At 29.6% G+C, this 17,200-nt stretch overlaps 2 protein-coding genes across 2 annotated transcripts in view; one reads left to right on the top strand and one right to left on the bottom strand.

The window, feature by feature from the left end:
* The window catches only part of LOC117177456 (L-galactose dehydrogenase-like), a 4,678-nt gene extending 3,495 nt beyond the window's left edge, over positions 1 to 1,183 (bottom strand). The window contains exon 1 of the mRNA XM_033368160.1: positions 851 to 1,183. Coding sequence (XP_033224051.1) covers positions 851 to 852 — 2 coding nt within the window. The 5' untranslated portion in view covers positions 853 to 1,183. The remainder of the gene's footprint in view (positions 1 to 850) is intronic.
* Positions 1,184 to 10,532: 9,349 nt separating this feature from the next.
* Positions 10,533 to 17,200, top strand: part of LOC117176297 — a 9,554-nt gene continuing 2,886 nt past the window's right edge. Inside the window, exon 1 of the mRNA XM_033366493.1 lies at positions 10,533 to 10,859. The gene's annotated coding sequence lies outside the window, so the exon portion shown is untranslated. The remainder of the gene's footprint in view (positions 10,860 to 17,200) is intronic.

Raw genomic sequence — 17,200 nt, 5'->3', positions numbered from 1 at the left:
AGACATTTTGTCAAATTTAATTACAAATTAAAGCATTACAAAATGTTTTCTTTAGCATATAAAGTAAATTAGGGATTATGGATGATAGAAAGATTAGCTCCTGTATTATTTGAAATTTTAGAAAGTTCTAGTTTTAATTCTTCCAGAATGAAGTTTGTATTCAAACTAAAATGCAGGTGTCTGCTTAAGGGTTTATTATATTGTAGTTTGATTATTTGAATTAAAAAAATGTTATTTTTAATGAAAAGTGACGTCAGTTTCGCTTGTATGTACCTGAAGTTCCGAACTTTCAAATGAACGAATTTTTTTACTAATAATTATGTAAACTATAAAAAGGGCTAAAATGTTTGTTCATTTATATTGGAATTCATTTATTATTGAAACAGAATTATAATGCATATTTTAAAATGCAGTTGGAACAATATTGATGGATAAAATAAAAATGGGGAAATACATTTCGTTCATTTGAACGTTCGGAACTTCAGCTTCATTCGCTTGTTAAATTTTGATAGTATAGACATAAATATGTATCAAATGAAAATATACTCCTGTGTTAGATGCCGCTTTACTCCTAATATGCAAAAATGGTTATGTATGTTTATTATCGAAATTTATTTATCTAATTGACGCAAGTTTGAAATAAAAATGATTCACAAAACGCGTTTTCAAATTTATTTATAGATATAGTTATACTGTATATTTAATTGCAAATGAGACTCAAATTTATTTAAGGAGTAGGGGCGGGGAAATAGTTTAAATTAAAAATATTAATATAAAACGCGTAATTTCTTCTTAAATTGACTATCATAATTCGAAGTGTAGATAGAAATAAAAAAGAATAACTACTTACATTGTTTATATTTAAAGTACACAATTGATCGAAATCACAGTTCTTCAGAACGCAAGAGTACGTTTTTTAATGATTAATTTATCATTTCCGTATACCTTTTTAGAAATATAATTAAAAATTATATTCTTTAAGGATAAATATTCTCCTTAGCACAATTTGTACTCTCATGTACGAAAGATTGATCACAACGGAGCCACAATCATGATAATAATAACAGCGGACATTATTTTGATAACAGGCGGAATGTTCGGTGTTCAGTTAGAATAGACATTTCTGAACACTGATATCGGAAAATCGCCATCTGAATTTGTTATTTACAAGTTTTCTGAGAATCACACTTCAAGCGTTGATCACCGTTGGTTGGTAAAAAAGTAGACTGCTGGACGATAACGCATCTAAACGTATCACTAGTTGGTATAAAATAAGAGTGCTCTTCGAATTCAATTATAGATATGTCAATCTTATTTACAACCACTTTTTACACTCTTAGTAGGTGAGCGGCACCTATAATTTGGCGCATCTCTTAATTTTAGGTTGCATGTGAAAAAGCAATCTCTGGTTGAATTTTTTGAAAAAAGAATTTTATGCTAAATTAATTTCAAATTTTTTAACCATACCGATGCGGAGATAATTAATGTCAAAGTTGACTAATTTAACATGTAGTTCATGAACAGTGCATAGGCACTCTTCACATTTTAATTTATATAGTAATTAAACGCAATGGTAGAGAAATTAAAAAAATGTCGGTATTAGTGCTGCTTCAAAATGCAAATTAAAAAAAATATATATATCAAGTCTTTCCACCGTGCAGTTTCATAGATAATTCAATGAAAAACATTGAAATTTTAGTCACTTTCAAACTGATAAGCATAACAGTATCGCACAGAGGCAACACTGTTCCCTCTCTCCAGCTTATCTGCTGTACCAAGCTATTCAACGCACATGACAGTTGATCAGCCATGGCTAGGTTTTAATTCCGACGTAGCAAGATCTACGAATCTCCCGCTGGCATAATAGTGGTAACTATACGTATACACAAATCCTACGAATTCTATGCCAGTAGCGCAGTGAAATCTTCACCATGTTGGTCTGTGAAATTTTTTCAATGTAGTATGGCTTGACGGCGCCCCATGGAACTCTACTATTTGTACGGGGATGGAATTTACATACAATCTTAACGAACGAACCAAGAATAAAGTTCATATTTGTATAGAAAATTAAATTTGTATCCAAAAAGATCAATTTTTGACAATAAATAGAATGGTCAAGTTTCAAGTCGCAAAATTAATTTTCATTTAAAAACAAATGTTTCACCAAAGACATAAAATTCTACCAAAAAAAGAATAATTAAATACATAAAATTTCAACCAAGTTTTCAATTTTTAAAAGAATTTTCAGCGTAATAGTTGAATTTGCCACCGAATAATGAATTTCAATTCAAAAAGAAAAATTAGACACCGAGAAGATAAATACTCTACCAAAAAAAGACAAAGCTTCAACAAAATACAGAAATTTTCAATCAAAGAATATAAATATTGAACCAAACATGGAATTTTCAATTTTCATTAAAAAAAAATTAATTTACAACAGGACAAAAAATTCGACAAAATAGTTAAATTTTAAACAATAAGTAATTTTTTAAAACTAAAATAATAGATCATTAACCAAAAAAAATTAAAATCAATAAAGGCAATTAATAGTGCTCGTGGCATTTACCTAAATGTTACATTTTTTACTGCTGATGTTCAAAAATAAAATTTTGATATCAAAACAAACATATTGAATATACATCTATGTGTTATCCTGAAAATTTGTCTCCTGGGGTTTTTGGGGTCGCTGAATCCGAATATGAAGTTTAAATTCCGAAATCCAATATGGCGGATGCAATATGGCGGACGAAAGTACAAAAACGGTTCGATTTGGATAAATCTCGGTACTTACGGGTTTTTGGGGTCGCTGAACCCGAAACTGAAGTCAAAATTCAAAAATTTTAAATGGCGGATATTCAGCGACCCCAAAAACCCATAAGTACCGAGATTTTATTAACAAGAGCCATAAAATACGAATCAAAACTTATTTTTAAAATATCAAATCCATATAAATTATTCAACAAATTTATTATTGCATTTAACCAATTTTCTGTAATATTGAGAATGTTGCGGTTTCTCTTAATTTTTCAACATATTATCAACTTTTAATTAAGAACGTAATGATAAGGAATAATATTCGACAAAAAAATTTTTTAAACAATTCATTATTATTTATCGCAATATTCTTTAAAAATAGCGTAGAAAATTGCAGTTTGCCTATAATTTTCCACTCCTTATCCACTTTTCAATTAGTGTGAGGTAATAATTGATGCAATATAATATACATAATTGTTAAAAAATATTAATGCTCGACAGTTTCTGGGGTTTCCTTAAATTTTAAACTTTTTCTTCACTTTTTCACATTTGCATTAATTATTACCTCACTTTAAATGCAAAGTGGACTATCAGTTGAAAATTTCAAAAACAAAAAACTCTACTATCTCGCATCACTATGGGAGAAGATGGTATTAAATTACATCCATAATTACCTCACACTAATTGAAAAGTGGATAAAATCCGAATATTTCCGAGAAAATCACAACTTTCTAGCATTATTCAAAGACAATATTTTTTTTTAATAATACTGAATTATTTAAAAAATAATTTTTGTCAAATTGAAATAATTATTACCTGATTCCAATTGAAAAGTTGAAAATAAGTTGAAAAATTCTGAAAACCCGCGACTTATTAACAGTAAATGAAATGAACAGTAAACTCTTATTCCAGTGAAGTGCACAACGGTATAATTGAATAATAACTATATCAGTTTGAAAATTACATTTACATTTAAGACTCGACATCCTTGCACACACTAACCTCTTTTCCCATCTTTGAAGGATTACTATTTTTCCTCATGTATTACAATTTTTCCCTTCTTCTCGAATATCCTTTTCAATTTTTGTTATGGTTATAAAATTGTACTCTTTGGTTGAAAATTTAATTATTGTGTTAAGAATGCAACATACATGATGTACTTTGTAAGTAACAGTTTCATTAAACAAATGTCTTACAGAGCTGTATTTTCGTACAAAAAGATTTACTTTTTCTTAAATTATTATTGAATTAACTTTCTTGCAATGATTAAACAACGAAATGAATAAAAAAATAATGTATGCGATTGCTGTAAACATTTCGTAGGATAAAGCGTAAAATTTATCATTTTTACCTACAAAAAAGGCGTTACTTTCAATGAAAATTTCCGACAAATAAGTAACATTGGTTCAAAAACTCGATATGAGGCACTGAACAACAATCTGCGTAATTCATATTGATAATTTCTATACATAAATCTGACAATCTGCCGTTCGATTGTAGAAAAAAGTAATCTTTCCTTTAATAATTTTTGTGATAAGTGATTGTAACATCGAACCAACAGCATTGTATGGGAATTGATGTTCCTGTTTGTTACGAATAATTTTGTAGATAATAATTATATGTTCATCATGTTAATGTAGAAAGAAGACCAGAAAAGTTCGTTAACAATTGATATTTATAATAGTAATACGATTACTGTAAAAAAAATTTGAATGTACCAGTTGACATTTCGCACTGTCAATGCGCATATACTATTTTCGTTATTGTAAACGTGCATGCAGGCATGAAAATATAGGAAAAATATATTCGTAAAGGGGTATTTAATTTCTCTTCTTCATTTATTCTGCACACAAGCTCCAGTTTTACTACACAGTTGAACTGAAAAGAACTATTCACAGAACACAAATATCACTAATACATATATTTTTTTAAGTTTTCCAACCTTACAGACGGACAAGTACCATCGACCCAGAGTCAAATGAAGCTTAACTTATTTCTGGGGTGTATTTTTTCTTTGTAGCAACTCAAAACAATTTCGCCATAATGATTTATATCCTACAAAGTCAGCGACCTGAGATTAATCAAGGGGTGAAGGCAAAAGAAACATTGTACGTGCGATATGCGGTACAGTTTTTTCATGAAAGAAGGTGAAATGGGTGACAATACGAGACCCGGGTACTGGCTTGGATTATGGTAATAATTTAAATATAAAATACATGAAGTACTCGAGAATTGTAGTTGCTACCAAATCGACGTTGCACAATTGTTGCTCACTGCAGAAATAAGGTAAGCTTCAAGTAACATACATATTCTGTAAATATACATATTCCGTAAATAAAGCATCGCAGTTTGTGAAAAAGCAGGAATAAGCACTTCATTGAATTATTGTGTAGGCTCCATTTAATTTCCACCACGGCCCACATCTGGCGGACATCTTTCTCAAGCTGAAAAATAGATCACATAACGTCGTAACATACCATAATCTCGATAATCAGTAACAGTTGAATGGAAGACGTTTTACTTTCAATATTACACGAATCAAATCCCTTGGTGAGCGCACACGGACGAGTGTAGTTTTTTTTTCATTCGAATATTAACACGTGCCACTGGACACTTCAAAATCCCATTTAATTAACATGGAGAAATTCGGAATTTTCGACAAATTGAACTCATGTTTTAGAGTTTCATCGAAACGTATCAAACTTCGTAGGGTTTGAAGAGAAGTGTCTACGTAATAAAAACATACTTATAACTTTTATTTCCAACCCACCCTTACCCTTCCCGCAGCGCCCCAAATATGAGCCAAAAATTTTAAAAGAAACATTTTTATTTATTATTGTATCTTTTTAGCAATTTTCCACGTCTTTTTCATACAAAAAAAATTACTAATGGACAATTGGAATATTCACCATGTCTTTTTAAACAATTTTAAATTGTTACTCGCAAGTTTGAGGACGCCTAGGCCGCGCGACTGTTGGTTCTCATGCTTCGCCGTCGATGATAAATTAATCTTGTGCTTCACGCTCGATAATGTATTTACCTCGCGCTACGCGCTCTATCTTTGTGCATAGACTTTTTAAAGCTAAAGGTGAAAGCATTGACAACAGTAATTTGGTAATTGTAAATTCTCTTCCGTTGAAGCTCCATCGGCCTTAACGAGCACATTCTCATCACGTATCTCATGCTTCATACTTGAATCTATTCCTGAAATTTTATGTTATTCCCATAAATGTATATTGCGAATTCTTTAAAAAAATTGTTGATGTTAAAAATTTTATTGCAACTCTAATCGTTTTTCCATAAACTGAACTTGCTCATTTATAATATTTTTATGATTTAAAGTTTACACATACGGTCTACTGAGCAGCCTTACAGTTTTTAACTTCTAAGTTATATATATATATATATATTTTTTTTTTTTTTTTTAATGCATTTATACATTTGAGAATCTTTGATATACTGTGAAATTGTTGCATGAAAAAATATAATTTTTGGATTTTCCATTATTTTGTATGCTGTCAAAATTAGAATTTTTGATTTTTCAAAAAAATTCAAAAAGTTGTTATAATAATCTTGTAGGGCATTTAGAAATCAAACTTTTTCTTATTTTGTCTTTTTTCATATCGTCCGTTATTTGGCTTAAAACGTTCATTTTCGTGTGTTTTTTGGTATTTTGTACATACTTTAACTCTGGTAATTTTTTGTTTTAGGACATTAAACGAGTGTACCAAAGACCAATCATATAGAATGATTTTTTCAAAATTTATCGTGCTCACAGACAAAAAAGGTATACATTAATACAGACAGGCAGACACATTTGTAAAAAAACCTATTTTCGGATTTAGGGGGTCTCAAATCTTGGACACTTGATAAAAACTGGAGTGGGGGTCAAAGTTTACACAAATCGAATACCTTTTCTGGTGAGAATGTAAAAATGATTTATTTGCCATGAATAATTTTTTTATAGTTCGGTTTTTGGTTTTAATCGTTAAAAAAATAGCATTCAAAACATAAAAAATGTAATTTTTTGAAACCCTACACACGCGATGAAAAAGAAATTAGAAGACAAAAGTTGTGTTAAGAATGTGCCCACGCAGCTGGCAGATTTTTTGTACTGTTCATGATGTTTTTCATGGTTAAAGCAAAAACTACGCATCCAATCAAAAAGTGATTAATAAAAAAATTGTAGATCTTTTTTAAATGCACAATTTTTGGTTTTCCATCTTTTACCGTATTTTGCACAGCTTGGCCGAAATATGTACTTTTTGAATTTTTCATTAGGTTCGAATTTTTGAATACTATAAATAACCGCACAGAGAATTTTTAAATTTAAAAAAAAGTGGTCTCAAAAATATTCAAAATGTGCCCACTTTTTGAATTTTTATCCAAAATGAAATTGACCTTTAGTTTAGGACACTGAAAAAGTGTATCAAAGGCCAATCGAATAAATTGATTTTTTCAAAAGTTATCGTGTTCACAGACAGACTTACATACAGACATACGAGGTGTGTTCAAAAAATAAGGAGACTTTATTGTTTTCTCCAAAAATATTTATTTATTCCTCAATATTTATGTTGTCCCCTTCAAAGTAATCCCCCTCAGATATAATACACTTGTGCCAATGCTTTTTCCAATCATCGAAGCACTTCTGATAATCGTTTTGTGGTATAGCCTTGAGTTATTTCAGCGATGCAGTTTTTATCTCCTCAATCGTTGAAAATCGGTGTCCTTTCATGGGTCTCTTCAGTTTTTGGAAAAGAAAAAAGTCACTGGGGGCCAAATCCGGTGAATATGGAGGCTGAGGCAGGACTGTGGTGCTGCTTTTGGTCAGAAAATCTTTCACAAGCAACGATGAATAAGCGGGTGCATTATCGTGATGCAAAAATCACGAATTGTTTTTCCAAAGTTCCGGACGTTTTTTGCGTATCGCCTCACGCAAACGTCGCATCACTTGAAGGTAATACTCCTTATTGACCATACGACCTTGTGGTAAGAATTCCTGATGCACTACGCCACGGTAATCAAAGAAGACAGTGAGCAAAACCTTCACATTTGACCGAACTTGACGTGCTTTTTTCGATCTTCGAGACTCAGAATGCTTCCACTGAGACGATTGGGCTTTAGTTTCGACGTCATAACCATATACCCACGATTCATCCCCAGTTATAACCCTTTTGCGAAAATCAGGATCATTATTGACTTCATTCAACATTTCCTGAGCGATGGATCTTTTGATCAAAATTAAGCAGTTTTGGAACAAATTTCGCTGACACACGTCTCATGCCCAAAACGTCCGAAAAGATAGCATGGCATGAGCCAACCGATGTGCCAACATCTTCAGCAACTTCTCTGATGGTAATTCGGCGATTTTTCAACACCATTTCTTCAACTGCTTGAAAGTTTTCATCTGTTGTTGACATTTTGGGACGTCCAAGGCGAGGTTCGTCTTCGACATCCTCTCGGCCTTCTTGGAACAGCTTGTACCACTTATACGCATTTTTCTTACTCAGAGTAGACTCACCGTATGCAACTGTCAACATTTCAAGAGTTTTAGAGCACTGGATTCCATTTTTCACACAAAATTTAATGCAAACTCTTTGCTCCATTTTTTTCGAAAGAAGAAAATCGCCGAGCACACCAAACCCTTCTAACCTGTTACGCCTCTGCCAGAAAAACAACACGAGCTATACAGTCAAAACTGTGAACGTATGATCGTGACGAGTGTATCAGCACAACAAAATAAAAAAATTTAAACTTGAATGTACGTAGATCGCGAAAATTGAAAAGTCACCTTACTTTTTAAACACACCTCGTACATGCAGCCATACATACAGACATACGTACAGGCATGCACACATATCTACATACATACATATATACATACAGGCATACATAAATACATGCAAACATACATTTGACATACAGATAGATAGACACATTCGTAAAAACCTGTTTTTCGGATTCAGGGGGTCTCAAAACGTGTGTATTTGACAAAAACACGGGGGGGGGGGGATAAAATTTTACACAAATCTAATACCTTCTCTGATGAAAATGTAATAATCGTATTTTCTGATTGAAATTCTGTATTTTGTCATTTTTCTTGTAAATTTTTTTAAAAACATTATGTAATTATTTAAACAAATGTTATTTTCAAACATTCTAAAAATTGAGCCAGAGATGTCCACTTTCTACAAATTGGTATCCTGTGCTACTTTTTGTTGAATAATTAGATACTTAAGATATATTTCTTTAAATGGTTAACAAATTTCTATTTGTTTAACCAATCCTTATTTGCTCAAGCTTTTTTTTCGATAACTAAAAAATGAAATAAAATAGAACACATACAGTTATGTTTATGACTGTATAGTGTATAGATAGAATTAATTAACTGCTTTTTATTTGTTGATACAAATATAATTTGTTTAAATATGTACTCCCCCCCCCAAATACTTTTAAAATCGTATTTTCTGAGTGAAACCTAATATTGAATGATTTTGAGAAGTAGTAAATTCTGCTAAGAGCTTTATGTTATTGCTTATATAATTATTGATTTTTCTTCTCTTCAAATGGACTAATCTTCGAAATCATTCAATATTGTGTTTAATTCAGAAAATACGATTTTTTGAATATTAAAAAAAATTATTTAAACAATTAGAAAATGGCACACATATTTTTTTATACATTGCAGTCAGAATAATAATTATATGTGTTCTATTTTATTTCATTTTTTTACTTATCGAAAAATAGCTTGTTGAGCAAATAAAAATTGTTTAAACAAATAAAAAATTTGTAACAGAAATACGTAAAAATGTAGTTTTTTATATTTGGGTCATATTTGGGGTGCTGCGGTGGAAGTGAGGGTGGGTTGGAAATAAAAGTTTCGACGAAACCCTGGATTTAATCCCTCTGGAAATAGAAACTGGAGGGGGGGGGGGTTGTCTTGTCCTATTCAGTGATAAAATTTTTTGAATTCTTTCAAGAAAAACAATTCTGTTTTTTCTATATGATAAATTATAAATGGTTAGAAAAAATAAAATTTATGGTAATCATGAATGGTTGTAAAATATTCTAAAATACTGAAAAAGTAAAAAATATGCGGCAAAATAAAATTCGTAAGAAAAAAAATTTGTGACAACATTTATGTAAGAAAAAAATGGAAAAAAATATGTAGAAAACAATTTTTTGGGCCAAAAATTTTGTATAAAAAAATCTTTGCAAAACAATTTTGAAAAAAGGCTGGTTTCAAACAAAAATTTGTGGCTAAAAAATTGAGAAAAAAAGAAATTTGTTTTAAAAAATTGTTTAAAAACACTATTCTTAAACAAAGTTATTAACAAAAATGTTTGATAACAATACGTGTTGAAGTTCAGGGCATCGAATATCAGGTACTAAGAATATGAAAAATCGGATATTCGCGATATATCTGAAAATAACATTTTTTTAAATAGATAAGAAAGTTAAATATCGGGTGGGGGGTGGGGGGTGGGGGGTCAGAGTGTTAGAGAATTATAAGACAATAAAAGCAAAAACTGTCTCAGTCCCACCCCCAACAGATTCTGGGTTCCCCCGCACGCCACTCTGATTCGTACGTCCACGTATTCAGCAGCGCCATCTATTGCTCAGAGGCATAAGCACTTGCGACCCTGAAGGTAAGACATCATAGGTAAGAAAGATTTGGATTACACTGCGTTTCTATAACATCGACAGCCCTTAGACTGCAGCGACATCTCTTGGAACGCTGGCACAATAAACGTGTGAAATCACCGACGAAACTTGGGAAATGTGGCCATAAAAATTCTCAGTATTTTCACCCAAGCTTGACTCAAGCTTGGCCCCGACATTGGGAGACTTGGACAAAACTTTCACCAAACATTGGGCCCTGCTTGATGAAAACAAAACACAATCGTCCTTCATATGTTTACATTTATATTTACCGCAATTACTTCTTAACCACAAAAAGTTTGGCGTGTGACATAATTGTGGATTATTCTGCGGCATTTTTTGGATTTTTGTGCATTATATCGCGACATATATGCTCAGCTTTTGGGAGTGCTTCGATATATCATCACGTAATTCACGTAAAGCAGAATCATCTTTGGTAAGAGGTAAGTACTGTTTATTTCATTTCCCAAATTTTAAAGGAAGCAAACTAGGCTACACATTAAGAATTTGTATTCCTATGAATAAATGATTTTTCCTCTGTCTAGAAATAGAATAAATACAAGAATATATTAATAAATAGCAACCATGATACGCGCGCCTTGAGTGCAATTAATTTCTCTTCTTTTGGACACATTTTGTTAATAAAATTCAAAGGGTTCTAAACAAATTCAGATCCAATATTTATATATATATATAATAAGGTCCTACGAGGGACTTGAAAATTCCTTAAAATGCATAAAAATCTTTTCAAGTCATTGAAAATCTATTGAAATCCTTCAAAATTCGCTGAAATCTTTTGAAATTCCTAGAAATATCTGTAAATTCCATAAAATTCCAATACAATATTTAAAATTCCATAAAATCTAAAATATTCTTCAAAATCTACTAAAATTCCATGAAATCCTCTACAGTTTCAGAAAATAATTTGCAGATCATAAAAATCTCGTAAAATTCTTAAAAATTTAATAAGGAACTCTAAAATTCCATAAAATGTATTAAAGTCTCTAAATCGCGTGAAATGATTTAAAATTCGATGAGCAATATTCAAATCCATTAAAAAGTAATTTTCAGAAATCAAAATTTCCTTAAATTTTTACAAGCCTTTTAAAATTCTTTAGTGAAATCCTTTAAGATGCCATTCCCTAAAATTCTTTGAATTCCCTAAACTTTTTTAATAATTTCCTAAAATTTCAAGAATTCTACTAAATCTTTTAAATATTATATAAATCTCTTGTAACTTCTTTATATTCCTAGAAACCGGTAAAATCCTTGAAAATTATTGAAAATTTCTTGAAATCATTAAAAACCCAGGAAATCTGAAAGAATGCCTGGAAATTATTGATATATTCCTTTGAAATCGTTGGAGTGTTTCTGACATAGCATGAATATCAATTTCTATTTACCCTGACAACTACTCGCCTTTCCCTGATATGTACCAGATTTCCCTGACAAATGTCTTTTTTCCCCTGATATTACACTGACATCCCTAAAATGTGGCCACCCTATTGTATGTCTTTTCTAGGGTTGTAAAATTTCATGAAACTTTGGTTCAATGAAAAGTTTCATGAAACTTTCAATGTCTCGTGAAATATTGCAATGTTTCAGAGACGGTGGCGGGAAAATTCAAACCGCATATATTAAGAAGTGAAAATCAATTCACATTTTCGCAAGTAATCGTTGATTAAATAATTCATTAACGAATGCAATATGTTTTAATAATTACTCCTTAAATTAAATACTAAAAATGTATGAACAAAATTGAGTTTTATAGCAAATAAAGTTACATGATTAAGAATTTTAAAAACCCAATTTTCCTATATTAAGTTAATATATATTTATTAGTTATATTAAAGAGACTAAGGCATTTTAAAGTATTCAGAGCAAAAATTTTTTATATTTTCACCAATATCACAATTTTACTGCGGAAACACTGTGTAAAATTTTAAAAAAGTTTAAACTTGCGGCGAAGTGGCATACGATACGAGTAACAAATACCTAACCTGATCTGATTTCCGCGCATGCGCATATGGAAGTTCTCTCCTTTCCCCCTAATGTTTCATGAAACGATGAAACTTTGACTGAAACATTTGAAAGTTTCAAGTGAAAGTTTCAATGTTACAATGAATCGTTTCATTGCTCACAACCCTAGTCTTTTCCTTATTTCAGGAATCTCCATAAGTTTCATTAATACCAAAGATATTATAAACGAAGATGCGGTACGGGGTGTCAGAGTAGGGGAACTATATATAGAACATAACATTTTCTGCTCTATCGAGGTGCTGCCCTCACCGTACTACGAAGTCGAATTCTTGTTTTCTCATTCTTCGTAAAATATTACGGTAAAGCAGCAGAAAGATTTTTTGAAGGCTAGAAAAGTTCCACATGTATGTATCACTTAATTTTTTCAGATCTGAAGCTTGAGTTAGGTTTTCGGTACATAGTATTTTTTTTTTAATTATAAAAAAAGGTTTTCTCGAAAAATCAAATTTTCAATTAAAAAAAAACTATTATTGAAAAAAAATTTCGAGATAAACAAGTGCTGAAAACATTTTTCTTTGAAAAATATTTTATTTTAATTGAAATAATCAAATATTTATACCAATGAAACAACTTTTTCAATGTTTAAAGTTTTTAAACATTATTGTTCAAGTTTAAAATAAGAATAATTAAAATAAAATATATTTCTGGATAAGATATTTTGGTTGAAAATGTACATAGTATTTTTTAAATTACAAAAGTTCCTCCGAAAAAATCGAAATGTTAATTTGAAAAAATAAAAAGAAACTTTTAGATAAATTAATGCTGATTTGAATCCTGTAAAGTTTGTTTGGAAAATGTTATTAGGTTCGAAGAAAATTCAGGGAGAAATTTTTTTCCGTTTGAGACATACTTGTTTTTGTATATTAATTTTCTATACAATTTTTTAACAATTGATTTAATTTTAAATTCAAACAATAATTTTTAATACTTTAAATATTAAAAAAAATTTATTTGATAGAAATATTTTATTATCGTATTTTTAATAAATAAATAATATTGATTAAGAAACTATTTTATTTGGGGAATTTTATTATTTTGGAATTTTCAAATTCGGGAATATTATAAACTGTTCGGGAATTTTATTAGTTTTAGAATTGTACTATTCGGGACAGAGAGAGTTTTACCGAAACGAGAATTTTATTTTTCGTGATATTTCAGTCGTCCCTATAGAAGTACAGGAAATTTGCTCTAATTATAATTTCGGCGCTCGATCTCGTCGATTTTGTCCAACAGTATTAATGAACAAAAAATTTGTATGAAAATGTTTGAAATCACAAAGTTAAGGATAATCTGAATTAAAAATGTAAAAATTCGCTGTACATCCAATTTTTATTCTTGGGTCTTGGCGATTTTGTTCTAATCCATTTCAGTAAATGGTAAACGGGGGTACTTTTCGTTCAGAAAAAAAGTGATTAAAATTCGAAAAAATTGGGTAGACTTTTTTTACATCTAGGTATGTAAAAAAGGTGCACTTCCGAAAATTTAAAAACTAATTTAAAAACTATTTATACTCTTTTAGGATACCAATACAATTTACGCAACACTCATTGTAAAATTTGCAAATTTTTAGGCCGTCAGTTTAAGAACTTGAATTTTAATGTTAAAATTTGCTTCATTTTCAGAATACAGGCTTATTGTTCGAATTTTCAGAATTTTCGTTATAAGTTGTAGGTTAGATCAAAAATAACATTCTGGGATTCGAAATTGTTACAACGCCAAAAAGTTTTTATTTAAAATTAAAAAATGCGAAAATGCACAATTTTCCATGCTCATTTTCAAGCCAGCCAGTCACTTTCTTACTTAGTCGCTTCTTTTGAAAGTCGATCCTCTGCTTTCAGCTTTCTTTTTGAAATATACCTTGAATTCAACGCATTTTAAATTCAATTTTTTTAGCTGCATTTAGATTGAAGTATACAAAGGTTTTTTGTTTTAAATATAAATTAATTAAAACATTTATTTATTTTTCACGATTGTAATTTATAATTTCTAAAATCGAATAATTGTAGCTCATACATGAAAAAGTAGACTAACTTCAAATCTATAGAGGTTCTATCATATATATTGAACTATTATAAGCTCTGATCTTTTTTGAGTTTTTTAAAACTCTTTTGAAAACTTCTTTTTATCAATTTTGGTTGTGATTTCTTAATAAAAGAATAAGTGCTATTTAGTCTCCAGAACAGCAATTTCAAAAATATTTAAAGCCTTAATAGTTGAGACATTTTAAATTTGTCATTCTCAGTATATTGAATAATTTCAAATTTAAAGCTATGTAAATATGTTAGAATTTTTTAATTGAAAGTGTTCGATAATTTTAGATTGAAACATTTCAAATTATTTAGTTACAAATTAAAATCGTATAAAATTGCAGAATTAGAAATGAAAATATTTTAATACTTGAATCATGTTTTTAAAAGGATTTAAATCGTATAAGTTCAGATAAATTGAAAAGTAGGACTATTAAAAATTGGGAGTGCCCGAAAGAACTGAACAAATGTTAAATTTAGCTTCTGCAAGTTTTATTTATTTTTTGATAATTTGGCACCCCCAAAAATTATTTATTTTTTTTTGGAAGAAAATAACCCATAATTTTTGTAAAAATGAAAAAATATATATTAAAGGTATGCTCAAGGTAAGTCTTGTCCAAAAAGCTTGTTCCTAAATAAATGGACATTAAAAAAACATTAAAATTCGGTTTTTTCACGTTTATAAAATTATAATTAAAGGTCACTCAGGGTAATTTTCTGTTCAAAATATTGATTTATAAAGAATGTTTGTGAAACAATAGAACGGATTTCTTCGCCCAAGATACAAAGGTAAATTGTACTATAGTAAAGACAATTGGAAAAATTTAGACGAAAGCCAAATTTTATAAAGAAAACAAACCTTTGGCCTCAAACGTCGACATTTCATGAAATTCGCGAAAGTCATTTTTCGCATAAAACTAATAACTTCTGATTATGGATGAGAATGTAATAAAATAATCATGGGGCCTTAAAAAAGTAACGTTTTTCGCCTCTTGACTTTTTCCATATGAAGCTTTTTCTGGCTTCAAATGTCCATTTTCATTTGGTTTTTTGCATTTTGAAAATCCTATAACTTTGGTAAGTTTGATTTTATCAAAAAAAGTTATAAGGATAAATTGTTCATAATTTTTGTGCCATAAATGGCTATGGATAGAATTTTCAAATTTTAAATAAAAGTGTTCTCAAAAATATTGAAAAAGCTCCAATTTTTTGGATTTTGATCAAAAATGGCTGTTTAACGAATTCGATCTTTCTTTTTGGTCCCTCAAATCGTGTGTCAAAGCACAATCCAATCCGACCAGTCTTTCGAAAGTTATCCGGTATACAGACAACAACGACGACGAAGTCGGACAGACAGACATCGACGTAAAAACTTGTTTTTCTGACTCAAGGGGCCTCAAAACATCGACATTTGATTGAAATCCGCGAAAGTCATTTTTCGCAAAAAACTAATACCTTCTCATTTTGGATGAGAATGTAAATTACTATTTCCAAAAAAATGGAAGTTGTTCTAAATATTGAGCTAGATTCGCGACCGGGAAATAAAAGTAAATTTGAAAATTGAACTGCAGTTCGAGTATTAAAAATTGAACAGTGTGATTTCACAAGACGATTCTGGATCTGTTTAAAATGATATAATTTACATATTTTAAAGTTAAAATTTGAACTAATTTACTTCGAAAGTCTTAGTAGTGACATAAGTGTAAACGTTCGAATAAATAGCTTCTTAAATGAACGCCTTTATTCAATTTCAAAATCTTTTTGAAGTATTATTTCAGTATAAAATATTCCATTTTTAATCTATTTAATTTTGAAATTTAAAAATAAACAGAACAAGTTTCAATAGTAAACAATTTGAAAATGAATTTTCACAATTGCAAAGAACAATTAAACAATCATTAATTTTGAAAAAAGCATCAAATAAGCTGGAGGTTTCTGAATGTTTCAAAGAAAAGAAAAAATTTTGGAGCTTCTCAAGAAGTTTGAAATATTAAAAAAAAATTAAGATTTCTGGGAAGATTCAAAATAATTTTTTATTTCGAAAAAGTACATAACTTAAGGAGAATGTTTAAAAATTTATTTCAAAACCTTTCAAAAGATTTACAAAATTATAAAAAAATCTGGAAGCTCTGAGACAAATTTTGGTGCAGGATTTTACAAAAATGTTAGGAAAAATGGGTATCAGTTTAAAAGATACTTAAAAGTTCTGAAAAATCCCAAAAGTTATTTGAAAATATTTGAAATAATTTAAAAGAAAATTGATACTTTTGATGATTTTAAAATACATATTGACTTTTTATTTTGAAAAATTACATAATTATAAACATTACATAAAACAAAACTTTTTCTCAATCTCTGCAATTCGGGAATGTTCTAGTATGTATATTTTATAATTGGACAGAATTCAGCCTGGAATTTTATTATTCGGGAATTTCCAAATTCGATAAAATTGTAAACTGTCCAGAATTTCATTATTCTAGAATTTTTAAATTCGGGATTTTCAGATTTCAGCATTTTATAATTTCGTTGAGTTTACAGTGTCGGGAATTTTATTATACGGGATTTTTCAGTCGTCCCAAAAATATTTCAAAAATTTGAAATGATTTATGAAATTGTACAAAAATCTGGAAGATTTTGAGGCAATTTTTTTGCAGGATTTTAGAAAAATTAAAAAAAAAATGGGAAGCATTTAAAAATATATTTAAAAGATCTGAAAA

This window comes from Belonocnema kinseyi, chromosome 7, assembly GCF_010883055.1.
Source record: "Belonocnema kinseyi isolate 2016_QV_RU_SX_M_011 chromosome 7, B_treatae_v1, whole genome shotgun sequence".
In the NCBI taxonomy this organism is placed as follows: Eukaryota; Metazoa; Arthropoda; class Insecta; order Hymenoptera; family Cynipidae; genus Belonocnema; species Belonocnema kinseyi.
The sequence above is the reverse complement of the archived record's forward strand: the minus strand, read 5'-3'. Positions and strand labels throughout refer to the sequence as shown.